At 45.2% G+C, this 27644-nt stretch overlaps 1 protein-coding gene across 1 annotated transcript in view; it reads right to left on the reverse strand.

Moving 5' to 3' along the window:
- The window catches only part of LOC115136006 (protein turtle homolog B-like), a 208455-nt gene that overhangs the window by 116227 nt on the left and 64584 nt on the right, over positions 1-27644 (reverse strand). The window contains 1 exon segment of the mRNA XM_065023750.1: positions 24858-25004. Coding sequence (XP_064879822.1) covers positions 24858-25004 — 147 coding nt within the window.

The raw sequence follows: 27644 nt of genomic DNA on the forward strand, positions 1-27644 counted from the left end.
ACAAATTCCTTTGTCCTGTTACTATGGAGAACCAGCCTCGGAACATTAAACATGAAATAAAGGGACTTTGGAACAATGGTTTCCATCAGCCACAATGGTGGTCATGACGATAGATGGAATATGAAAATGTATGTCATTTTTGTTTTGTCATGAAAGGTTAATAGATGACGTTATTACGAAAACATTGTGATGTGAAGAGTTTTCCTAGTATATGTTTGATGTGTATACATTGTACATTGTATGGAAAATATCCAAATCAAAGAGAATGTTTTGGGGAAGATGAAATGTTAAGTTAGTTGTCTAAAATTGGATTTGAATCAAATCTAGACCTTGCCTCATTAACTTGGTACGCCCAGAGAATTGCCCTAAATGTGGTTACGCCCACTTCTGGCCCAAGGGTATAACATCTGTGAGTATAGAATTTACGACAAGACTACGTGACCCAAGCTGCAGCAAGGTCTAAAAAGTCAACGAACCCAGAACGCAACGCAAGTTTGAAGACAATGAAATAATTTTCTACCCAAGCTACGGATGAGTAGCTGTGTCTAAGCAGGTGAATTCAAGTCAAACCACCTAGCCATCTCCCATCGAATCGTGGTATCTAAAGGGTTTCATTCCTATATTGTGAGCTCTGAGCTACAGAGCTGTCTGTCCTCAGAAGACCCCTTCCAGAGCAAAGGGTGAGGGAACAGACTCCTAAGCCAAAAAGGACACATCGGGAGGACGCTCAGAGAGGCGCGCCGGAGTAGTGCGTCATCGAACAGCTTGAAAGCCTACGCAGAGAATCCTCGGGGATCATCCCCACGTAATTACATCATTATATTCTGACCCATAAGAGCAGCAGTTTGGGGCAGGGGTTGGAATAGCATAGCTGACAAGTTCACCCAAATGTATATTTTTCTTGTGTACTTTCTTTTTTCTCTCTCTTTTGAAATCCCCATTGTGGGTAACACTCGCCATAGTGTGTTGGCCCATTATACTAAGTTCTAATCAATAGCCTATAATGTGTTTTGTCTATGTGTATCATTTCAGCTTTTTAGTAAATAAATACTCAACTAAGATTGGTGTGGTATGAACTCATTGGTGAGACCCGGGTCCGTGCAGATTCACGGGCTATACGACGTTCAGAACGAGATCGGTAGAGGCAACTGGTTAATTAGCGGCTGTTGTAAAATCGATATTCTGATATTCTTTGAGTTAATTTGGGAAATAGAAACTCAATAAAAACTAGTTTTCACATGGTGCCCCAGGTTAATGAGTTAATAATTGCTTGATTCGGTTAATCACGCAATTAGAAACTTTAATCATTCGATGAACAACAGTCGTGACATTAACTAATACAACGTCACGACAAGTGCGTGCTACGGGTGGGTGTTGTTATGGTGACCAGTGAGCTGAGAAAAGGCGGAGCTTTACCTAGCAAAGACGTATAGATGACCTGGGGCCAATGGGTCTGGCGACGAATATGTAGCGAGGGCCAGCCGACGAGAGCATACAGGTCGCAGTGGTGTGTGGTATATGGGGCTTTGGTGACAAAACGGATGGCACTGTGATAGACTGCATCAAGTTTGCTGAGTAGAGTATTGGAGGCTATTTTGTAAATGACAGTCGAGGATCGCTAGGATAGTCAGTTTTATGAGGTTATGTTTGGCAGCGTGAGTGAAGGAGGCTTTGTTGTGAAATAGGAAGCCGATTCTAGATTTAATTTTGGATTGGAGATGCTTAATATGAGTCTGGAAGGAGAGTTTACAATCTAGCCAGACACACCTAGGTATTTATAGTTGTACACATATTCTAAGTCAGAACCGTCCAGAGTAGTGATGCTAGTCGGGCGGGTGTAGGCAGCGATTATGACCATACACCGATTAAGATAAGCGGACTAAGGTGTTTACATTACTAATACCATAATCAGTTTAATATCGGATTTTATGCTGCATGTATATATAAGCTTGGTTGTGTCTCTCTGTCCAGGAGGGACAGCGGGGGTCTGTTTTGTCGGGAGACGCGCCAATTGTCTCAGATGTTCTGTTCCGATCCCAATCTTCAAGCCCCGGGGCAAAGAGGATTTTATTTCTGAGATAAAATTGGGATTTGCATTTGTTTTTTGAGTAAAGCGCCCCAAAGCGATCTTTCTGGCTTTTTTTGTTTTTGCGTAATTAGCTGCGGTGGTGTATCAGCACATCGGTTTATTTACTGTAAATTTGTTTCTCCATCTCTATCTCTCATTTCGGCATCCCTGCTTCCCAAAGCTTTCGTGCATGGTCTCTTTATATCGTTGAACTGATAATGCCGGCTGTCTATTAACGTTGTAACATATCCCCCCGATAGTTTGAACAATGGGTATTGTCCCACACTGTGAGTGTGAATTTCAGACAGATCTGTATTCTGTACTATCTGCAGGGTCAAATGTGTGAAAGCAGTTCGATACTATTACTGTATGATGCAGCACTGGAGCAGTACAAAAACAGCTGTTAGCTTTTCAGACATACTGTACCTACAGTGCAATGTCACCGTTTCACTAGTTCAACTTCCAGCAACTAGCAACCACAGGAGCAAAACTACTCTTTCTAGAGACCAGTAGGTAGATTTGGGAGATTTGGGAAGTTTCGTCAGATTCTCTATATCATGTTATGATGAGTGCATATTGAATATCTGCATTGATCCTGCTGCGCACATACACACACATCTACACTTCAGCATATGCACTTTGTCTTGACATGGCATCTCTGTGTGAGGATGGACGTGTCAAGGTCAAGTCAAAGTTGTTTCGACACAGAGATTCGTATTCTGACAATGGCACACACATATACATGCATGCCTTTATACATTATTTACAATGAAGCATTGTCACATGAAAGAATGCACACACACACACACAAAAAGTTCCCCTTCACAAATAAAAGCTTATTGTATTACACTGCTCTCTCTTTTGTTACACTCACCATGGTTTCACAATGTTGAATGGCACTACGGTAATGGCTAACAATACTGTATGGTCCATGCAATCATTCCGCTGACTCGCTGTTTATGAGCTAAATCTCATACATTGAGCTCGGGGTCTGGGATCATAGATTACACCTTATATTCAGATAGAGAGAGCTAAACCCAGTTCATCAGGGACATAAGACCAGCTAACCAATCCTTGTCTGGCACAAGCCTGAATTTGGGCTTATGGGTCAACAATGTCATCATCACGGGGCAGCAGGGTAGCCTAGTGGTTGGAGCATTGGACTAGTAACCGGAAGGTTGCAAGTTCAAACCCCCGAGCTGACAAGGTACAAATCTGTCGTTCTGCCCCTGAACAGGCAGTCATTGAAAATAAGAATTTGTTCTCAACTGAATTGCCTAGTAAAATAAAAAAGATACAAATAAAAATCCCCCATCTGATGTTTTTTTGTGCCTTGAATGTGACTTCAAACTTCATAATATTCCCTTGTTAAGATTGTGAATGGCCAAGGGTATGTTACTTAGCATGAAACATTAGCCTATGCACTGTGTGTTGTATTTGGGAAACAAAACCTCCCTATTGAACAGGATTTAATGGCTAAAGTTGTTACACCCAGCTAGATGTATTTAGCTCCATTGAAATCCCCTAGATTCGCTGAAATCTCCCTAACTATCCCTAAACAGTACCTCCTCACATGCATAAAGGCTTAATGATGCAAACACAAATGTATTAACACATTAAGGAATTATCAATAACAGCTAAATCATTTAAATATTAAAGACATTTTTAAACTATACATTTCCTTCTTAAAAAAAAAATTGTTCTACAAAGTTACAAAAAGTCCAGCAATGCAATTACATTGAACATTACACAGGGATATTAATAGTGTAGCTTGTCTCTGAGCTGGCAGGGACAAGCTACACTACTCTCTGCCTACTGGAGGTCCTGCATGTTGGTTCTAACCTTAAAAGTAACAACAAAGAAAGTTAGCAGGTCTGTTAGGAAATCACTTTGTCACAACATCTGGATAAGGGCATTTCTGTGCTGTGCCAGAAATACTCTAAATGGGGAGATGGGAAACTCCATTCGATCTGTATTATTATATTCCTCTTTCATTTACAAATCTCATGATGTGACTATGAGACTTGGCTGTATCTAGGGGGATTTTTATTTAGCTGAGCCTGCTAGCTAGCTAAATTTTGTTAGCTAGCTAGCTAGCTAGCAATTATTGTGAAGTCACCAAAATTATTCAAAATAACGTGTGAGGTAGCTATGTAATCTAACGCAACACTTAACTACTATATACAAATTACAATAAATAACTTTGACTAACACCGTTCTGTACACATTTTGTGTAACAGCGGCATTCTAACTAGGCTGCAATGAAAACTAATGGGACTGTAGCGACTGTGTTGGCATCAAAATCCGGGGTGTAAACTAAGTTTCTGTTCAAGCGTTGATTGACATGGAAATGTACCAATAGTATTGAAGAAAAGTTGAAAAAAACTGACCGCTCTGACGCTGTACGTTATGCAACTCATTGTTCCACCAGGGGTAGCGCTTCTCTCGCAGATTAAAAACAAGAAATTATCAATGTTGAGCGTAATGTTGAGTGTAAAGTTAATTAATTGAGTTCACCAATAGTTAATTCAAACAATTGGGCTCCCGAGTAGCGCAGCGGTCTATGGCACTGCATATCAGTGCTTGAGGCGTCATTACAGACACCCTGGTTCAAATCCAGGCTGTATCACAACTGGCCGTGATTGGGTGGTGCACAATTGGCCCAGCGTCATCCGGGTTTGGCCGGTGTAGGCCATCATTGTAGATAAGAATTTGTCATAACTGATTTTCCTAGTTAAATGTAATTATAAAAAAATATATATGTTCATTTTTGACGCCATCATGACTCTCAAAAACCGTGACAGCCGCAGATTACTTGTGAAGATAAATTTAGTGCATGAAGGTCTCATCATTGATTTTGCTGGAAAGGGGATAAATTGTGCTTTACAATGGTATTCATATTGCAGTTGACCTGGAAGTACTACATTTTTGGGGCGCTAAAATAAGGTCAAGTGTACGGAACACTGCGATGTACAAAAGGTTAACTTCAAATCAAATCAAATCCAATTTTATTTGTCACATACACATGGTTAGCAGATGTTAGTGCGAGTGTAGCGAAATGCTTGTGATTCTAGTTCCGACAATGCAGTAATAACCAACAAGTAATCTAGCTAACAATTCCAAAACTACTACCTTATAGACACAACTGTAAGGGGATAAAGAATATGTACATAAAGATATATGAATGAGTGATGGTACAGAGCGGCATAGGCAAGATACAGTAGATGGTATTGAGTGCAGTATATACATATGAGATGAGTATGTAAACAAAGTGGCATAGTTAAAGTGGCTGGTGATACATGTATTACATAAGGATGCAGTAGATGATATAGAGTACAGTATATACGTATACATATGAGATGAATAATGTAGGGTATGTAAACATTATATTAGGTAGCATTGTTTAAAGTGGCTAGTGATATATATTTACATAATTTCCCATCAATTCCCATTATTAAAGTGGCTGGAGTTGAGTCAGTGTGTTGGCAGCAGCCACTCAATGTTAGTGGTGGCTGTTTAACAGTCTGATGGCCTTGAGATAGAAGCTGTTTTTCAGTCTCTCGGTCCCAGCTTTGATGCACCTGTACTGACCTCGCCTTCTGGATGATAGCGGGGTGAACAGGCAGTGGCTCGGGTGGTTGCTGTCCTTGATGATCTTTATGGCCTTCCTGTGACATCGGGTGGTGTAGGTGTCCTGGAGGGCAGGTAGTTTGCCCCCGGTGATGCGTTGTGCAGACCTCACTACCCTCTGGAGAGCCTTACGGTTGTGGGCGGGGCAGTTGCCGTACCAGGCGGTGATACAGCCCGACAGGATGCTCTCGATTGTGCATCTGTAGAAGTTTGTGAGTGCTTTTGGTGACAAGCCGAATTTCTTCAGCCTCCTGAGGTTGAAGAGGCGCTGCTGCGCCTTCTTCACGATGCTGTCTGTGTGGGTGGACCAATTCAGTTTGTCTGTGATGTGTACGCCGAGGAACTTAAAACTTACTACCCTCTCCACTACTGTTCCATCGATGTGGATAGGGGGGTGTTCCCTCTGCTGTTTCCTGAAGTCCACAATCATCTCCTTAGTTTTGTTGACGTTGAGTGTGAGGTTATTTTCCTGACACTACACTCCGAGGGCCCTCACCTCCTCCCTGTAGGCCGTCTCGTCGTTGTTGGTAATCAAGCCTACCACTGTTGTGTCGTCTGCAAACTTGATGATTGAGTTGGAGGCGTGCGTGGCCACGCAGTCGTGGGTGAACAGGGAGTACAGGAGAGGGCTCAGAACGCACCCTTGTGGGGCCCCAGTGTTGAGGATCAGCGGGGTGGAGATGTTGTTGCCTACCCTCACCACCTGGGGCGGCCCGTCAGGAAGTCCAGTACCCAGTTGCACAGGGCGGGGTCGAGACCCAGGGTCTCGAGCTTGATGACGAGCTTGGAGGGCACTATGGTGTTAAATGCCGAGCTGTAGTCGATGAACAGCATTCTCACATAGGTATTCCTCTTGTCCAGATGGGTTAGGGCAGTGTGCAGTGTGGTTGAGATTGCATCGTCTGTGGACCTATTTGGGCGGTAAGCAAATTGGAGTGGGTCTAGGGTGTCAGGTAGGGTGGAGGTGATATGGTCCTTGACTAGTCTCTCAAAGCACTTCATGATGACGGAAGTGAGTGCTACGGGGCGGTAGTCGTTTAGCTCAGTTACCTTAGCTTTCTTGGGAACAGGAACAATGGTGGCCCTCTTGAAGCATGTGGGAACAACAGACTGGGATAGGGATTGATTGAATATGTCCGTAAACACACCAGCCAGCTGGTCTGCGCATGCTCTGAGGGCGCGGCTGGGGATGCCGTCTGGGCCTGCAGCCTTGCGAGGGTTGACACGTTTAAATGTTTTCCTCACGTCGGCTGCAGTGAAGGAGAGTCCGCATGTTTTAGTTGCGGGCAGTGTCAGTGGCACTGTATTGTCCTCAAAGCGGGCAAAAAAGTTATTTAGTCTGCCTGGGAGCAAGACATCCTGGTCCGTGACAGTGCTGGTTTTCTTTTTGTAATCCGTGATTGACTGTAGACCCTGCCACATACCTCTTGTGTCTGAGCCGTTGAATTGAGATTCTACTTTGTCTCTATACTGACGCTTAGCTTGTTTGATTGCCTTGCGGAGGGAATAGTTATACAAACAGTGTTCGGTCATGTTTCCAGTCACCTTGCCCTGATTAAAAGCAGTGGTTTGCGCTTTCAGTTTCACGCGAATGCTGCCATCAATCCACGGTTTCTGGTTTGGGAATGTTTTAATCGTTGCTATGGGAACGACATCTTCTACGCACGTTCTAATGAACTCGCACACCGAATCAGCGTATTCGTCAATGTTGTCGTCTGACGCAATACGGAACATATCCCAGTCCACGTGATGGAAGCAGTCTTGGAGTGTGGAATCAGATTGGTCGGACCAGCGTTGAACAGACCTCAGCACGGGAGCTTCTTGTTTTAGTTTCTGTCTGTAGGCAGGGATCAACAAAATGGAGTCGTGGTCAGCTTTTCCGAAAGGAGGGCGGGGCAGGGCCTTATATGCGTCGCGGAAGTTGGAATAGCAATGATCCAAGGTTTTTCCCGCCCTGGTTGCGCAATCGATATGCTGATCACATTTAGGGAGTCTTGTTTTCAGATTAGCCTTGTTAAAATCCCCAGTTACAATGAATGCAGCCTCCGGATATATGGATTCCAGTTTGCAAAGAGTCAAATAAAGTTAGTTCAGAGCCATCGATGTGTCTGCTTGGGGGGGAATATATACGGCTGTGATTATAATCGAAGAGAATTCCCTTGGTAGATAATGCAGTCTACATTTGATTGTGAGGAATTCTAAATCAGGTGAACAGAAGGACTTAAGTTCCTGTATGTTGTTTTGGCCACACCACGCCCCGTTAACCATAAAGCATATGCCCCCGCCCCTCTTCTTACCAGAAAGATGTTTGTTTCTGTCGGCGCGATGCGTGGAGAAACCAGCTAGCTGCACCGTCTCTCCAGTGAGGCATGTTTCCGTGAAGCAAAGAACGTTACAGTCTCTGATGTCCCTCTGGAATGCTACCCTTGCTCGGATTTCATCAACCTTGTTGTCAAGAGACTGGACATTGGCGAGGAGAATGCTAGGGAGTGGTGCACGATGTGCCCGTCTCCGGAGTCTGACCAGAAGACCGCTTCGTTTTCCCCTTTTTCGAAGTCGTTTTTTGGGGTCGCCGGCTGGGATCCATTCCGTTGTCCTGGGTGAAAGGCAGAACACAGGGTCCGCTTCGCGAAAGTCATATTCTTGGTCGTACTGATGGTGAGTTGACGCTGCTCTTATGTTCAGTAGTTCTTCTCGACTGTATGTAATGAAACCTAAGATGACCTGGGGTACCAATGTAAGAAATAACACGTAAGAAAACAAAAAACTGCATAGTTTCCTAGGAACGCGAAGCGAGGTGGCCATCTCTGTCGGCGCCTCTGTCGGCCATCTCTGTCGGCGCCAGACATTACTAGTTTTTCACTGTCCAGTGGCACCAAAAGTGGGTATTTGATTTACAAACATCACAAGAAACTCCGCTAACCAAACAACTGTTGCGAATTGAACTACACTCAAATATCAACGTTTCATAGATTTTTCACAGACATCAAAAGTCGTCCCCTGATGTGGTTTAAGCATTTTTGTGAACACAGAAAATCAAATTTAGTTGTTTTTCTATTCAAAAAGTATGCAAAAACTGGGGATATCCAAAGTCTGGGAAAACAAAACCAAGAAAATATAACTTTTAAGAAAAAAAACTGCACTTTAGAGTGTGTGTGTAACGGTTTTCTAATGGTGAAGGAGAGTCGGACCAAAATGCAGCGTGTATATTACGATCCATGTTTTAATAAACAAACGTAACACGAATCAAAAAACACAAACTCAACAAAACAATAAACGTAATGAAAACCGAAACAGCCTATACTTGTGCAAACTAACAGTAGCTAGTTACAAGGACACTAAGGACAATCACCCACAATACAACCAAAGAATATGGCTGCCTAAATATGGTTCCCAATCAGAGACAACGATAACCACCTGCCTCTGATTGAGAACCACTCCAGACAGCCATAGACTTTCCTAGAACACCCTACTAAGCTACAATCCCACTAACATACACACCAAAACCCCCAGACAAAACACACCACAATAGAAAAACTCCATGCCACACCCTGGCCTGACCCAATACATGAAGAAAAACACAAAATACTTAGACCAGGGCGTGACAGAACCCCCCTAAGGTGCGGACTCCCGAACGCACCTCAAAACAAATAGGGAGGGTCCGGGTGGGCGTCTGTCCATGGTGGCGGTTCCGGCGCGGGACGTGGACCCCACTCAATAAATGTCTTAGTCCCCTCTCCTCGCGTCCCTGGATAGTCCACCCTCGCCGCCGACCATGGCCTAGTAGTCCTCACCCAGAACCCCACTGGACTGAGGAGCAGATCGGGACTGAAGGACAGCTCGGGACTGAGGCAGCTCGGGAGTGAGAGAAAGCTCGGGAGTGAGAGAAAGCTCGGGAGTGAGAGAAAGCTCGGGAGTGAGAGGAAGCTCGGGAGTGAGAGGAAGCTCAGGAGTGAGAGGAAGCTCAGGCAGGTAGATAGATCTACCAGATCCTGGCTGGCTGGTGGTCTCAGCAGATCCTGGCTGACTGGCAGATCCTGGCTGACTGGTGCTACTGGCAGATCCTGGCCGACTGGCACTTCTGGCAGATCCTGGCCGACTGGCACTTCTGGCGGATCCTGGCTGACTGGCACCTCTGGAAGATCCTGGCTGACTGGCAGATCCTGGCTGACTGGCAGATCCGGAAGAGTCTGGTTGACTGGCAGATCTGGAAGAGTCTGGTTGACTGGCAGATCTGGAAGAGTCTGGTTGACTGGCAGATCTGGAAGAGTCTGGTTGACTGGCAGATCTGGAAGAGTTTGGCAGACTGGCGGCGCTGGGCAGACTGGCGGCGCTGGGCAGACTGGCGGCGCTGGGCAGACTGGCGACGCTGGGCAGACTGGCGGCACTGGGCAGACTGGTGGCGCTGGGCAGACTGGGAGCACTGGCGGCGCTGGGCAGACTGGGAGCACTGGCGGCGCTGGGCAGACTGGCGACGCTGGGCAGACTGGCGGCGCTGGGCAGACTGGGAGCACTGGCGGCGCTGGGCAGACTGGAGACTCCGGCGGCGCAGGAGAAGAGACAGGCTCTGGCTGCGCTGAACAGGCGGGAGACTCCGGCAGCGCAGGAGAGGAGACAGGCTCTGGCTGCGCTGAACAGGCGAGGCGCACTGAAGGCCTGGTGCGTGGTGCTGGAACCGGTGGTACTGGATCGAGGAAACGCACAGGAAGCCTGGTGCGGGAAGCTGCTACCGGAGGACTGGGGTGTGGAGGTGGTACTGGATAGACCGGACCGTGCAGGCGCACTGGAGCTCTTGAGCACCGAGCCTGCCCAACCTTACCTGGTTGAAAACTCTCGGTTGCCCTGCCAGTGCGGCGAGGTGGAATAGCCCGCACTGGACTATGTAGGCGAACCGGAGACACTGAGCGCAAGGCTGGTGCCATGTACACCGGCCCAAGGAGACGCACTGGGGACCAGATGCGTAGAGCCGGCTTCATGGCATTTGGCTCGACGCTCAATCTAGCCCGGCCGATACGTGGAGCTGGAATATACCGCACCGGGCTATGCACCCGCACTGGGGACACCGTGCGCACCACTGCATAACACGGTGCCTGCCCGGTCTCTCTAGCCCCCCGGTAAGCACAGGGAGTTTGCGCAGGTCTCCTACCTGGCGTAGCCATACTCCCTGTAAGCCCCCCCCCAAGAATTTTTTGGGGCTGATTCCCGGGCTTCCATCCACGTCGCCGTGCTGCCTCCTCATACCAGCGCCTCTCCGCTTTTGCCGCTTCTAGTTCCTCCTTGGGGCGGCGATATTCTCCAGGCTTCCATCCGCTCTGCCGTGCTAGCTCCTCATAATGCCGCCTCTCTGCTTTTGCTGCCTCCAGCTCGGCTTTGGGGCGACAATAATCTCCAGGCTGATCCCAGGGTCCTTTACCGTCTAATTCCTCCTCCCATGTCCAAATCTCCAAATGGTGCAGTCTCTCCCACTGCAACTGTTCTTCCCGATTAACAGGGAGAGTAGGCTCAGGTCTGACTCCTGACTCAGCCACTCTCTCTCTGCGCTTTCCCCCGTTACTTTCCGTTTTCGCTCTGTATAGCCGTGCTTTCCTTCTCGAATCCATATGTCTATAGCCCTCCTCGCATTGCTGTAGGGAATCCCAGGCGGGCTCCTGCACTCGCTCTGGGTCGTCCACCCACCTGTCGATTTCTTCCCATGTAGTATACTCCATACTTCTGCTGTCCATAACGTCGTCCTTTAGCTCCTGCCAGTTCACACGCTGCTCGGTCCGTGAGTGGTGGGTGTTTCTGTAACGGTTTTCTAATGGTGAAGGAGAGTCGGACCAAAATGCAGCGTGTATATTACGATGCATGTTTTAATAAACAAACGTAACACGAATCAAAAAACACAAACTCAACAAAACAATAAACGTAATGAAAACCGAAACAGCCTATACTTGTGCAAACTAACAGTAGCTAGTTACAAGGACACTAAGGACAATCACCCACAATACAACCAAAGAATATGGCTGCCTAAATATGGTTCCCAATCAGAGACAACGATAACCACCTGCCTCTGATTGAGAACCACTCCAGACAGCCATAGACTTTCCTAGAACACCCTACTAAGCTACAATCCCACTAACATACACACCAAAACCCCCAGACAAAACACACCACAATAGAAAAACTCCATGCCACACCCTGGCCTGACCCAATACATGAAGAAAAACACAAAATACTTAGACCAGGGCGTGACAGTGTGTGTCATCCTGCAGCACAGCATTTTGGGGAAAGTTGAGGTCAGATCCAATATTGGCTATACACCCAATAGGGAAAGAGGTTGAGCCATCCTAAGAAATGTTTTAAATTAATATAATATAATATATACAATTTAGCAAATGCTTTTATCCAAAGAAACTTACAGTCTTGTGTGCATACATTTTTACGTGTGGGTGGTCCCAGGAATCAAATCCACTATCCTGGCGTTGAAATGCTCTACCAAGATGCATGACAAGGTTATAAATTCTTTGTGAAGCCTCAATTGAATATGATTAATAAAGCCTGTATTAAGCGGTGCTTATGCCACCCTTGATAAAGTACAGGTTTATGTCATATTTGAGTTTGACATACTGGGTTGTGTCACATTTTACAATGGTGGTTATTTCACACAGTTATGCTACATTTATGAACACTTCATAGATCATGACATACGGTCATAGATGATTTGTGACACATTTATGTAGTGTTTATAAAGGGTTTATGAAGCCTTTATAAGCTGCACATCATTTTAAAGCAGGACCCAAACGGTCATATGTCCGAACTCAGAATGAAATAGATTTCCCAAAAATAACATGGTGGTAGAACGTTTATTTTGATTGGCAATTTTCTGCATTCATCAGAGTCACCTTCAACTAGCCTGTTTTCAGAAGTGTCAATGTAAACAGGATTATTAGGGATATCGATCTTGTAAATCATGTAAACATTTTCATCTACCTATTATATTAATTTGAGTATTCCCAATAATCATATTATTGTGAGCACGTAAATGTACCCAATGACTCATACAGCTCTTTTTTCATATTCTACGTATCTATAGTCATCTTATAATGGATCTGATCTGCTTACATGTGTAATCCAGAAGCTTTTTTCCGGTCATTTGGCTACCATCAGCACCAATTGGCTACCATCAGCACCAGAGGCCATGGTGAGGCTAATTTCACACACTCACTATGGGTCAACATGGTTGACATGGGCTACCCAAGGAGGAGGTGAATGAATTCAAAACTATGCATTTGTAGTGTGTGGCAGAAATATTATTTGTTTACAGTTGTACCAATTTTCCAAAGGTAGTAAAAATGTATTGATTAAAAGGAATACCAAATGTTTTTGTTGTAGGCCCTACATTGCAGAAAGATGCTGAGTACTGTATTGCAGTGTAAACCCACTCTTTAGACTGAACCACAGACAGAGAGGGACAGAACAACAGATTGACCCCATCATTACATTTACATTTAAGTCATTTAGCAGACGCTCTTATCCAGAGCGACTTACAAATTGGTGCGTTCACCTTAAGACATCCAGTGGAACAGCCACTTTACAATAGTGCATCTAAATCTTTTAAGGGGGGGGGGGGGTGAGAAGGATTACTTTATCCTATCCTAGGTATTCCTGAAAGAGGTGGGGTTTCAGGTGTCTCCGGAAGGTGGTGATTGACTCCGCTGTCCTGGCGTCGTGAGGGAGTTTGTTCCACCATTGGGGGGCCAGAGCAGCGAACAGTTTTGACTGGGCTGCGCGGGAACTGTACTTCCTCAGTGGTAGGGAGGCGAGCAGGCCAGAGGTCATCAACTGCTCCTGTCTGCTCCATGTGTTGTATAGCAAGACGGATGTTGTGGCTGGATTTGCTTTGTTATCACAGGTTTCTGAGCAAATCTGTCAGGAGATTGCAAGGCATAGATTCTCTACACACAAATGAGAAGCATTATCAGTTGTGTGTTGTGTTACTCTATATAGTCAATGCTCTGAATGGGCCAATAAACATCTTCACAGAAAGAGTGGACAAAGGACCATCACAAACATCAATAATGTCACGATTCCTACCGAAGGTGGCTCCTCTTCATGTTTGGGTGGCGCTCGGCGGTCGTCGTCACCGACCTACTAGCTGCCACCGATCCCTTTTCCCTTTTCTGTTGTTTTTGTCTGATTAGTAACACCTGTTTCTTGTTTAGGTTTAGATGAGCTATTTAAGCCGGGAGGCCCGCCTGCTGTTTGTGCGGGCTTATTTCATTTCCCACTGTGTTATTGTGTGCTAGTGCGTGTTGTTTTTGGGTTTTCCTTCCGGACTGGTTAGGTTCTGGTTTTGGGCATTTGTGTATGTGCGCCCAGTATCTTGGCGAGTACTATTTTTTCAGTGCGTAATAAAGCGCTATTCTGTACCTTCTGCCTCCTGTGCCTGACTCCGTACCCACTACACCCGGTGCATTACAAATAAACAAAGCTATACTACAATATGGTAGGCTATTCTGTACTTTCTGCCTCCTGTGCCTGACTCCGTACCCACTACGCCCGGTGCATTACAAATAAACAAAGCTCTACTACAATATGGTAGGCTATTCTGTACCTTCTGCCTCCTGTGCCTGACTCCGCACCCACTACGCCCGGTGCATTACAAATAAACAAAGCTCTACTACAATATGGTAGGCTATTCTGTACCTTCTGCCTCCTGTGCCTGACTCCGCACCCACTACGCCCAGCGCATTACAAATAAACAAAGCTCTACTACAATATGGTAGGCTATTCTGTACCTTCTGCCTCCTGTGCCTGACTCCGTACCCACTACGCCCAGTGCATTACAAATAAACAAAGCTCTACTACAATATGGTAGGCTATTCTGTACCTTCTGCCTCCTGTGCCTGACTCCGTACCCACTACGCCCGGTGCATTACAAATAAACAAAGCTCTACTACAATATGGTAGGCTATACTGTACCTTCTCAGCAGTGAGGCAATCGGGAAACACAAGACTAGAATAGAGTAGAATAAAACAGGGTTTTGTCAGACTAGAATTCCACTGTTGGTTCTCAACATTTGTTAGAAGCATCAAAGAACTACTAGAGGAGCTACATATGAAGGATGTCCTCCCGAAGAGAACAGCCAGTTCCTTATTTCTTAGTATGGAGCGGGTTTAAGTGCAACCAAAGAAACGGGGAAGAAGCTTTGACATGTTAGCTCTTTGACATCAAACGCAGTGGAGGATAAAAGAGTTTCCATTCATCCTACAACACAGACAGTGCATGACTGCACTTCCAGTCTAATTCATAGGCACAGAGCTCCAAAAAAGCAACAAAAAAGTGTACGCTCTCAGATCTATTCTCAGATCTCTCAATTAAAAGGATAGTTCACCAAATCTGACAACTTTGATTTTGGGTGACTACACCTTTAAGAGGCTATCCACTATGCTCTGTGAGTGTGGTACAGTCTCAAAGTGTGCTGCTATAACGTTTTCATTACAACTAAGCTGCAGACGAGGAAGGAAGGAATCATTTGTTTGAATGAGAGGGGTGGTTTAACTGGTTTGTTGAGTCTGCCTGCATGTGCAGTATTGGTCCCTTCCACTTTGTAGCGTGACGGTGCAGAGAAACCTCCCACTCGGTGTGAGGCGTCATGTTCTGATGATGTGGCAGCACTGCTCCAAAGACACTCCAACACCATTACTTTTCATTCCATTTCTTTCTTTCCATCCTCCCTTTCAAGTTGTTCTACATGTTTTAACTGAATGTTGTTTTATGCAGTTGGTCTATTTTAATATTATTAAAAGATCCTCATGTGTCGCCTTGTCTCCTCTATTATAAGACGCAAATAAAGTTGGTTATTATCATCATTGTGAATTCCTCAGTCTTTATAATTTTTTCTCCTTTTACATCATAGTTGCAAGGAGCATAATGTAGAGTTTTGGGCCATTTCTCCTGCAGTCTGGGCTGTTTCTTTAAACCTAAACAGTGGCCAGGGGTCATTGGTTAATCTGTTCAGAGGCGTAGGAGGAGACAGAAAAATATGTTTTTTTTTCAGAGAGCTATGAGAGAGAGAACTAGAGATTAAATGAATGCAGCAGACAGAGAGAGACAAATAGAATGAGATAGAGACAGAGAGTGAAAGAGTGGGAGAGCGGGAGAGAGGAAAGATATAGAGAAGCTGTGCAGCTTTTATGCAGACCTCTGCTGCAAAGGAGGGATGGAGGATGAGAGGGGGGAGCTGGAGGAGCTATTTGAGGGGGTCAATGGACCAAGCCTTGGAGATCTGAACCCCCCCATCCCATTCAAATCAAAAGCTTGGGAGGAAAAAATCCCCAACTCTACACAGAGAAGCATCATTCCCACCAACCCCACTCCCCTTCCCCCTTTCAACACTTAGCTCACACCTTGGTTGACAGGGTGCGTGAGGGCGAGGAATATCACAGGAACTTGAACAGCAGTATCTACATCAGCATCACAATAGCCCAACCGATTGCCACTCAATGCTATGGATGCTAACCTGGCTCTAACCTACTCAGTTACTCAGCGCTACTGAAGCTAACTGCTAATTACACCTGCATTGCTTGCTGTTTGGGGTTTTAGGCTGGGTTTCTGTACAGCACTTTGAGATATCAGCTGATGTACGAAGGGCTATATAAATAAATTTGATTTGAAATTTGATTCATTAGTAACTTCCCCAAATAGCCTCCTGACAACAGAGACCACCAGCGCACAACAGGCAGCGGCTGCCGCATTATCAGTATGTGCCGTCTCCAAACCCCGAGAGAGTTCTGGCAGCACAAGGCACCATAAATATATTCATGACGTTGCGTAAGGCATTTCCTGTGTCATTTGAAGGCATAAGGAAGGCAGTCACGATGTTGGAAGGGATGGTAATGAGCTCTTTGAGTGGTATCTCCTCAAACATAAAAAAAAAACAGAGCTGTCGGCCCGGTGCCGGTTCAAGGGCTTGGAGTTGATTCCATTTAATTACTTGAAGATTGAAGTCTCCATCCAGTCTCGATGATTGCAGTACCAAACATGGGACTCGATAAAGCTGCTCGATAGTGTGTGCGTAGATTACACAACTCCTTTTGGGTTGGTTAGTCTCTCATACTGTATCTAGAGATATTTTGAAATATTTTGCACTTCAATAAACAGGAAATGCAGGGTTGCATGGTAGCAAAATAGTTGAACCATGTACCAAATTTCACGTGATCTTCACCAATGTCATGGAGCCACTCTTAACTATCCACATCTTGAGAAAACCTTGGGAGTTTGGATATCCATACATCCCAAAAGATTTCCAAACCCCACAATGGATATTTATGACTTTGCCACTGCTACAGTGGGTTGGTGTTGTAAGAGGCGACTCCACGGACACAAATAGGCCCGCAGGCACTGCAAACACACACAGGAGAGTGCGTACACACATTCACAGACAGACACAAACATGAGCACATGTGCATAAGCACACACTAGCAAGCACACATGTGCAGGCACATACACACACACACACTGGCTGGCTACAGTGAGTTCCGGTTAGGGCAGTGTCCATTGATCTGATCTTGAAACTAATCTTACTGATCAGGGTCATGAGGAGTTGATGCTGAGGTAAGCTTTTCTTTAGACAAACACAGAATTCAAGGACAGCAACATAATAATCAAGGGCCCTGTTTTGTCTAAACTGGTTACCTAGATCAGTTAAAAATACTTCCAGCACACTGAGGAGGCATGATTGAACTTTATTGAGCACACAAATCATCGAAATGCATTCGGGCAGTGACAACAAGGTTTTTACATGGTAGCTGGGTTACTGGTTACAGTGCCTTCAGAAAGTATTCACACCCCTTGACTTTTCACACATTTTGTTGAGAGACAGCCTGAATTTAAATTTGAAAAACATTTTTTTTTTGTCACTGGCCTACACACAATACCCCGGAATTATGTTTTTAGAAATTAATAAAAAATTAAAAGCTGAAGTTGCATGGACTCACTCTGTGTGCAATAATAGTGTTAAACATTATTTTTTAATGACTACCTCATCTCTGTACCCCACACATACAATTATCTGTAGGGTCCCTCAGTACAGCAATGAATTTAAAACACAAATTCAACCACAAAGACCAGGGAGGTTTTCAAATGCCTCGCAATTTTAAAAAGCAGACATTGAATATCCCTTTGAACATGGTGAAGTTATTCATTACACTTTGAATGCTGTATCAGTACACCCGCCACTAAAACTCAGTTGCCGGAGGGGAAGGAAACCGCTCAGGGATTTCACCATGAGGCCAATGGGGACTTTGAAACAGTTACAGATAGTAAAAAACTGAGGATGGATCAACAACATTGTAGTTACTCAATACAATACTTAGGAAGCCTGTACAGAATAAAAAATATTCCAAAACACGCAAAAAATGTGGCAAAGAAATGCACTTTAAGTACATTATGCTTTGAATCTATTCTTCCGTGTCCAGAAACCTGCTGCTTTTACTCTCTGTTCCGAAAGCACTAGACGACCAGATCTTTTAGCCTTTAGCCGTACTCTTATCCTACTCCTCCTTTGTTCATCTGGTGATGTAGACGTTAACCCAGGCCCTGCTGCCCCCAGCATCACTCCCATTCCCCAGGCGCTCTCTTTTGATGACTTCTGTAACCGTAATAGCCTTAGTTTCATGCATGTTACATTAGAAGCCTCCTCCTAAGTTTGTTTTATTCACTGCTTTAGCACACTCCGCCAACCCGGATGTCCGAGTCGTGTCTGAATCCTGGCTTAGGAAGGCCACCAAAAATCCTGAAATTTCCATCCCTAACTATAACATTTTCCGACAAGATAGAAGTGCCAAAGGGGGCAGAGTTGCAATCTACTGCAGAGATAGCCTGCAGAGCTCTGTCATACTATCCAGGTCTGTGCCCAAACAAATCAAGCTTCTACTTTTAAAAATCCACCTTTCCAGAAACAAGTCTCTCACCTTTGCTGCTTGTTATAGACGCCCCCTCAGCCCCCAGCTGTGCCCTGGACACCATATGTGAATTGATCGCCCCCCATCTGTCTTCAGAGTTCGTACTGTTAGGTGACCTAAACTGGGACATGCTTAACACCCCGGCCATCCTACAAGTGAAGCTAGATGCCCTCAATCTCACACAAATCATCAAGCAACCTACCAGGTACAACATGAAATCCGTGACCATGGGCACCGTCTTAGATATCATCCTAACCAACCTGCCCTCTAAATACACCTATACTGTCTTTAACCAGGATCTCAGCTATCACTGCCTCATTGCCTGCGTGCGTACCGGGTAAGCTGTCAAACGACCACCCCTCATGACTATAAAACGCTCCCTAAAATACTTCAGCGAGCAGGCCTTTCTAATTGACCTGGCCCGGGTATCCTGGAAGGATATTGACCTCATCCCGTCAGTAGAGGATGCCTGGTTGCTCTTCAAAAGTGCTGTCCTCGCCATCTTAAATAAGCATGCCCCATTAAAAAAATGTAGAACTAAGAACAGATATAGTCCGTGGTTCACCCCAGACTTGACTGCCCTTGACCAGCACAAACACATCTTGTGGTGTTCTGCATCAATTAGCCCCCACGATATGCAACTTTTCAGGGAAGTCAGGAACCAATATATTCAGTCAGTTATGAAAGCTAATGCTAGATTTAGACATTTTCATCCTGTGGCACTAATTTCTAAAAGTTTTGGGACACTAAAGTCCATGGAGAATAAGAGCACCTCCTCCTAGCTACCCACTGGATAGGAAACACTGTCACCACTGATAAATCTACGATAATTGATCATTTCAGTTAGCATTTTTCCACGGCTGGCCATGCTTTCCACCTGGCTACCCCTTTCCTGGACAACATCTCAGCACCTCCTGCAGCATCTTGCCCCCCCTTCTACTTCACCCAAATCCAGACAGCTGATGTTCTGAAAGAACTGCAAAATCTGGATCCCTACAAATCAGCTGGGCTAGACAATCTGGACCTTCTAAAATGATCAGCCGAAATTGTTGCAACCCCTATTACTAGCGTGTTCAACCTCTCTTTCGTGTAGTCTAAGATCCCCAAAGATTGGATGCTGCCACGGTCATCCCCCTCTTCAAAGGGGGAGACACTCTAGACGCAAACTGTTATAGACCTACAGTATATCCATCCTGCCCTGCCTTTCTAAAATCTTCAAAAGCCAAGTTAATAAACAGATCACCGACCATTTCGAATCCCACCGTACCTTCTCCACTATGGACTCTGGTTTCTGAGCTGGTCATGGGTGCACATCAGCCACGGTCAAGGTCGTAAACAATATCATAACCACCATCGATAAAAGACAGTACTGTGCAGCCATCTTCATCGACCTGACCAAGGCTTTCAAACCTGTCAATTACCGCATTATTATCGGCAGACTCAATAGCCTTGGCTTCTCAAATGACTGCCTCGCCTGGTTCACCAACTACTTCTCAGATAGAGTAAAGAGTGTCAAATCGGAGGGCCTGTTTTCCAGACCTCTGGCAGTCTCTATGGGGGTGCCACAGGGTTCAATTCTCAGGCCAACACTTTTCTCTGTATATATCAATAATGTCGCTCTAGCTGCTAGTGATTCTCTGATCCACCTCTACGCAGACGACACCATTGTGTATACATCTGGCCCTTCTTTGGACACTGTGCTAACAAACCTCTAAACAAGCTTCAACACCATACAACACTCCTTCAGTGGCCTCCAACTGCTTTTAAATGCTAGTAAAACTAAGTGCAAGCTCTTCAACAGATTGCTGCCAGCACCCTCCCGCCGGTCTTGCATCACTACTCTGGACAGTTCTGACCTAGAATATGTGGACAACTACAAATACCTAGGTGTCTGGTTAGACTGTAAACTCTCCTTCCAGACTCACATTAAGCATCTCCAATCCAAAATTACATCTAGAATCGGCTTCCTATTTCACAACAAAGCCTCCTTCACTCATGCTGCCAAACATAACCTCGTAAAACTGACTATCCTACCGATCCTTGACTTCGGCGATGTAATTTACAAAATAGCCTCCAACGCTCTACTCAGCAAACTGGATGTAGTCTATCACAGTGCCATCCGTTTTATCACCAAAGCCCCATATACTACCCACCACTGAGACCTGTATGTTCTCGTTGGCTGGTCCTCACTACATATCCATCGCCAAACCCACTGGCTCCAGGTCATCTATAAGTATTTGCTAGGTAAAGCCTCACCTTATCTCAGCTCACTGGTCACCATAGCAACACCCACCCGTAGCATGCGCTCCAGCGGGTATATTGCACTGGTCATTCCCAAAGCCAACACTTCCTTTGGCTGCCTTTCCTTCCAGTTCTCTGCTGCCAATGACTGGAACGAATTGCAAAAATCACTGAAGATGGAGTCTTATATCTCCCTCTCTAACGTTAAGTATCAGCTGCCTAAGCAGCTTACCGATCACTGTACCTGTGCACAGCCAATCTGTAAATAGCAGATTTTCCATCCCAGTAACTCTACTTGCACATCATTATGTGCACATCTATCACTCCAGTATTAATGCTAAATTGTAATTATTTTCACCTCTAGGGCCTATTTATTGCCTACCTCCCTACTCTTCTACATTTGCACACACTGTACACATATTTTCTATTTTTATTTTCTATTGTGTTATTGACTGTACGTTCGTTTATGTGTAACTCTGTGTTGTTGTTTTTGTAGCACTGCTTTGCTTTATCTTGGCCAGGCCACAGTTGTAAATGAGAACTTGTTCTCAACTGGCCTACCTGGTTAAATAAAGGTTAAATAAAAAAATATCTCACATCTCAAAATAGGGCTACTTAATGTTAGATCCCTCACTTCCAAGGCAGTTATAGTCAATTAACTAATCACTGATCATAATCTTGATGTGATTGGCCTGACTGAAACATGGCTTAAGTCTGATTAATTTACTGTGTTAATTGAGGCCTCTCCTCCTGGTTACACTACTGACCATATCCATCGCACAAAGGTTGGAGGTGTTGCTAACATTTACTAAGGAAAATTTCAATTGACAATAAAAAAAGACTGTGTTTTCGTCGTCTGAGCTTCTAGTCATGAAACCTATACAGCCTACTCAATCACTTTTTATAGCAACTGTTTACAGGCCTCCTGGGCCGTATATAGCGTTCCTCACGGAGTTCCCTGAATTCCTATCGGACCTTGTAGTCATGGCAGATAATATAAAACTTTTTGGTGACTTTAATAATGTTTATGTTTTTCAGACCTAAGGAAGTGGATGGCAGAAAATGTGTTACTTTTAAACTCTGACAAAACAGAGATGCTAGTTCTAGGTCCCAAGAAAAAAAGAGATCTTCTGTTGGATCTGACAATTAATCTTGATGGTTGTATAGTCAACTCAAATAAAACTGTAAAAGACCTCAGCATTACTCTGGACCCTGATCTCTCTTTAGACGAACATATCAAGACTGTTTCAAGGACAGTTTATTTCCATCTACGTAACATTTAAAAAATCTGAAGCTTTCTGTCCAAACTGATGCAGAAAAATGTATCCATGCTTTTGTCACTTCTAGATTAGACTACTGCAATGCTCTACTTCCCCGCTACCCAGATAAAGCACTAAATAAACTTCAGTTAGTGCTTAACACGGCTGCTAGAATCTTGACTAGAACCAAAACATTTTATCATATTACTCCAGTGCTAGCCTCTCTACACAGCACAGGCTTCCTGTTGAGGCTAGGGCTGATTTCAAGGTTTTACTGCTAACCTACAAAGCATTACATGGGCTTGCTCCTACCTATCTTTCAGATTTGGTCCTGCCGTACATACCTACACGTCACGGTCACAAGACGCAGGCCTTACTGTCCCTAGAATTTCTAAGCAAACAGCTGGAGGCAGGGCTTTCTCCTATAGAGCTCTATTTTTATGGAATGGTCTGCCTATCCATGTGACAGACGCAGACTCGGTCTCAACCTTTAAGTCTTTATTGAAGACTCATCTCTTCAGTAGGTTGGTCCTATGATTGAGTGTAGTCTGGCCCAGGGGTGTGAAGGTGAATGGAAATGCATTGGAGCGACGAACCGCCCTTGCTGTCTCTGCCTGGCCGGTTTCCTTTCTCTCCACTGAGATTCTCTGCCTCTAACCCTATTACGGGGGCTGAGTCACTGGCTTACTGGTGCTCTTCCATTGTGTCCCTAGGAGAGGTGTGTCACTTGAGTCGGTTGAGTCACTGACGTGATCTTCCTGTCTGGGTTGGTGCCCCCCTCAGGTTCATGCCCCGGGGGAGATCTTTGTGGGCTATACTTGTCTCAGGGTAGTAAGTTGGTGGTTTGAAGATATCCCTCTAGTGGTGTAGGGGCTTTGCCTTGGCAAAGTGGCTGGGGTTATATCCTGCCTGGTTGGCCCTGTCTGGGTGTATCATCGGACGGGGCCACAGTGTCTCCCGACCCCTCCTGTCTCAGCCTCCAGTATCTATGCTGCAATAATTTATGTGTCAGGGGGCTAGGGTCAGTCTGTTATATTCTCCTCTTATCTAGTGTCCTGTGTGAATATAAGTATGCTCCCTCTAATTCTATTTTTCTCTCTTCTCTCGTTGGACCTGAGCCTTAGGACCATGTCTCGGGACTACCTGGCCTGATGACTCCTTGCTGTCCCCAGTCCACCTGGTCATGCTGCTGCTCCAGTTTTAACTGTTCTGCCTGCGGCTATGGAACCCTGATCTGTTCACCGGACATGCTACCTTGTCCCAGACCTGCTGTTTTCGACTCTCTCTCTCTCTCTACCGCACCTGCTGTCTCAAACTCTGAATCATCGGCTATGAAAAGTCAACTGATATTTACTCCTGAGGTGCGGACCTGTTGCACCCTCTACAACCACTGTAATTATTATTATTTTACCCGGCTGGTCATCTATCAATGGTTGAACATCTTGGCCGTGTACTGTTATAATCTCTACCCGGCACAGCCAGAAGAGGACTGGCCAACCCTCAGAGCCTGGTTTCTCTCTAGGTTTTTCCTAGCCACCCCAGCCAGCAGAGGACTGGCCAACCCTCAGAGCCTGGTTTCTCTCTAGGTTTTTCCTAGCCACCCCAGCCAGAAGAGGACTGGCCAACCCTCAGAGCCTGGTTTCTCTCTAGGTTTTTCCTAGCCACCCCAGCCAGAAGAGGACTGGCCAACCCTCAGAGCCTGGTTTCTCTCTAGGTTTTCCTAGCCACCCCAGCCAGAAGAGGACTGGCCAACCCTCAGAGCCTGGTTTCTCTCTAGGTTTTTCCTAGCCACCCCAGCCAGAAGAGGACTGGCCAACCCTCAGAGCCTGGTTTCTCTCTAGGTTTTTCCTAGCCACCCCAGCCAGAAGAGGACTGGCCAACCCTCAGAGCCTGGTTTCTCTCTAGGTTTTTCCTAGCCACCCTAGCCAGAAGAGGACTGGCCAACCCTCAGAGCCTGGTTTCTCTCTAGGTTTTTCCTAATCACCCACCGTGCTTGCTGTTTGGGGATTTAGGCTGGGTTTCTGTATAGCACTTTGTGACATCGGCTGATGTAAAAAGGGCTTTATAAATACATTTGATTGATTGATTGATTTATTGAATTGATTGATATTCACCTTTCAGCAGGACAATAACCTTAAACACAAGGCCAAATATACACTAGAGTTGCTTACCAAGACGACATTGAATGTTCCTGAGTGGCCTAATTACAGTTTGGAGTTAAATTGGCTTGAAAATCTATGGCAGAACATGAAACCACCCACTCCAAACAACAGAATCGCCTTCATCAAAGACCCATTGACGAAGCCAAACTGACTTGTTATGTTGATAACTAAGGTCTCATTATAGGACATTCAACCCATCCACAGCAGTAAGGGCTGGGGTGTCCAGTCAGCAGACGGCTGCTGCAATGAATCCATTTCAGTTAGTCTAGCAGAGGCGTGACAGTTGGACAGTGGTAGAGTAGAGGGACCTGGGGCCTAAATGACTGGCTCCTCTCCAGAGCTCTGGGTAAGTCATACAGCACTGATGACACTGAGCTAATGTGCTGTGACCAGGGACCGGGGGAGGCTGCGTGTCTGTCTGAGGTGTCTGCTAACACAGCGACAGGTGTCTGTATGTGTGGAGGGTTGGGCGTGCAATTGTGTGTATGAGAGAGTGATGGACTGGGTGCGTGTGTGTGCGTGTGTGCCTGTGACGTCCACCTAACTCACCGTTTACTGTGAGGTGCACCCAGCTGCCGTTGTGAAAGGTGTTGTACTGCTGCTCCAACATCAGGACCTTACACTCATACCAGCCCTGGTCGTCTGAACGCACCTTCTCAATCCGCAGAGAAGATTTTCCGTGCAGACTGGCTCGGCCTGGGGGGGGGGATAGGAAGGAAGGAGAGAGAGATTAATAACAGTGGTCAAACCAGGAAACATAGTATTCAGTACGCTATAATCCACAGTACACTCTTAGAAAAAAATGTGTTATCTCAAACCTAAAATGATTCTGAGGCTGTCCCCATAGGATAACCCTTTGTAGAGTCCGTTTGGGTTCCATGCAGAACCCTTTCCTCAGACGGTTCTACATGACACCCAAAAGGGTTCTACCTGGAACCAAAAGGGTTTTTACCTGGAACCAAAAGGAGTTCTCCTATGAGGAACACTTTTGGAACCCTTTTTTCTAAGGGTGTATATAATCCTCCCTCTACTGTATCATATAGACCAGGTTTTCCGAACCACCGGGCCCCGGACCTGTACCTTTATCTTCTTCTTTCTAGGGCACGGGATGGGTATTCCATTAACTACATGAACTTCCATTAGTCTGTGAGCCAGTCTGAGAGCCAGTAGCTCATATCTTACTCCCTGAAGCATTTTTGTGAAAAAAGTAATTACCCACAACATATGCTGGTTGGATGGACTGGACACGCATCAAGTCTCAAACATTATTACAGTAGCCACATTACACTATACTTACAGGAGCAAGCTTACATGGACATGATATGCAATAATACTATCCATTTTAGCACATTGACTAACCACGATTTACATGAGAAGTTTGAACAGAAGTGAGGTGAGTAAATAGCCTATGGTCAAATAACTACAGTAGGCCAATAACAAATGCCCCTTGTTTCTTTAGCCAACTAAAATCAGGGATAGCTCCCAGGGATCCAAGAATGGTGAGTTGAAATGGTTTTAGTATTCTCCCAAGTGACATTTTCTTGCTAAATAGCAATTCAATTTGCATGCCAAATGAAAAGAAGGGACCCTGTATATACTGTTGTGCTCTACAAAATCTGAAGAAATACCGGTAAGTAGATGTGCTTGTTTTATTTTGGGTGGCAGGCGTGACGAGTGCCATTCCTAACTCTTCGAAACACCCCACCAGATGCATAGAAATGGAGCACAGAAACACAAGAGCCTGCCAAATCTGAATCCATCATAAAACTAAAACTACAGGGGTTGTGTAGCAGCCCAGTGTCACAGCAGCTTTCACTCTTTACAGGTCAAACAGTGAAAGGGGGGGGGGGGGTATTTATGATTTTGCTCTTGGCAATCTGGCAACCCCTCATAACAGATGGCGGCCGACGATATGGGCTAAACAAAGGGCTTTGAAGGCACAATGGCCCACAACATCAACATTATCAAGGTCCTCCACGGCTCATTACGCACTCCCCAGAGTCAAAGTTTTTGAGTGACTTCCGTTATGTAACACATGTTATATCACATTAAGTAAGGGCAAATAGAAAATAACTATTAATAGGACAACTGTGACTTTATTCCTAGCCTGTGTGCAAATGTACAGGTCTGTTTCTATCCATCTGCTTTTGTCATCATAACACCACGTGTCCATCTGTACTCATCTCTGTCTATCAGTGTATGTCCAGTGCCTTTAACTTTTTCCACATTTTGTTACGTTACAGCCTTATTCTAAAATGGATTATTGTCCATAAATAAAGATCCTCAGCACTCGAAATTGAGCTCAGGTGCACCCTGTTTCCATTGATCATCCTTGAGATGTTTCTACAACTTGATTGGAGACCACCTGTGGTAAATTCAATTGATTGGACATGATTTGGAAAGGCTAGTTAGTTAGATCTAAGTATGGTGATTTGTCCTGGATTGTCCTCCATTAATTGTAAGTCAACTGTAACTTGTTTGAGTCTATATAAGGTCAACAGTTGACAGTGCATGTCATAGCAAAAACCAAGCCATGAGGTCGAAGGAATTGTCCATAGAGCTGCGAGACAGGATTGTGTCGAGTCAAGGATCTGGGGAAGGGTATCAAAACATTTCTGCAGCATTGAAGGTCCCCAAGAACACAGTGGCATCCATCATTCTTAAATGGAAGAAGTTTGGAACCACCAAGACTCTTCCTAGAGCTGGCCGCACGGCCAAACTGAGAAATCGGGGGAGAAGTGCCTTGGCTTGGGAGGTGACCAAGAACCTGATGGTCACTCTGACAAAGCTCTAGAGTTCCTCTGTGGAGATGGGAGAACCTTCCAGAAGGACAACCATCTCTGCAGCACTCCACCAATCAGGCCTTTATGGTAGAGTGGCCAGACGGAAGCCACTCCTCAGTAAAAGGCACATGACAGCTTGCTTGGAGTTTGCCTCTAAAAGGCCCCTAAAGGACAAAAATTTGTAGGCTTGCTTCAGCTGAATAATAAGATTTGTAGCCTACCATAGCCATTTGATCTTTGATATATATTAAATGAGTGAATTCTTTCAAAAGGCATAAAGCCAAGATTGAACTCTTTGGCCTGAATGACAAGTGGCACGTCTGGAGGAAACCTGGCACCATCCCTACGGTGAAGCATGGTGGTGGCAGCATCTTGCTGTGGAGATGTTTTTCAGCAGCAGGGACTGGGAGACTAGTCAGGATTGAGGGAAATATGAACAGAGCAAAGTACAGAGAGATCCTTGATGAAAACCTGCTCCAGAGCACTCAGGAGCTCAGACTGGGGTGAAATTTCACCTTCCAACAGGACAACGACACTAAGCACAGAGCCAAGA

Source organism: Oncorhynchus nerka, linkage group LG10 (genome assembly GCF_034236695.1).
Source record: "Oncorhynchus nerka isolate Pitt River linkage group LG10, Oner_Uvic_2.0, whole genome shotgun sequence".
Taxonomy (NCBI): domain Eukaryota; kingdom Metazoa; phylum Chordata; class Actinopteri; order Salmoniformes; family Salmonidae; genus Oncorhynchus; species Oncorhynchus nerka.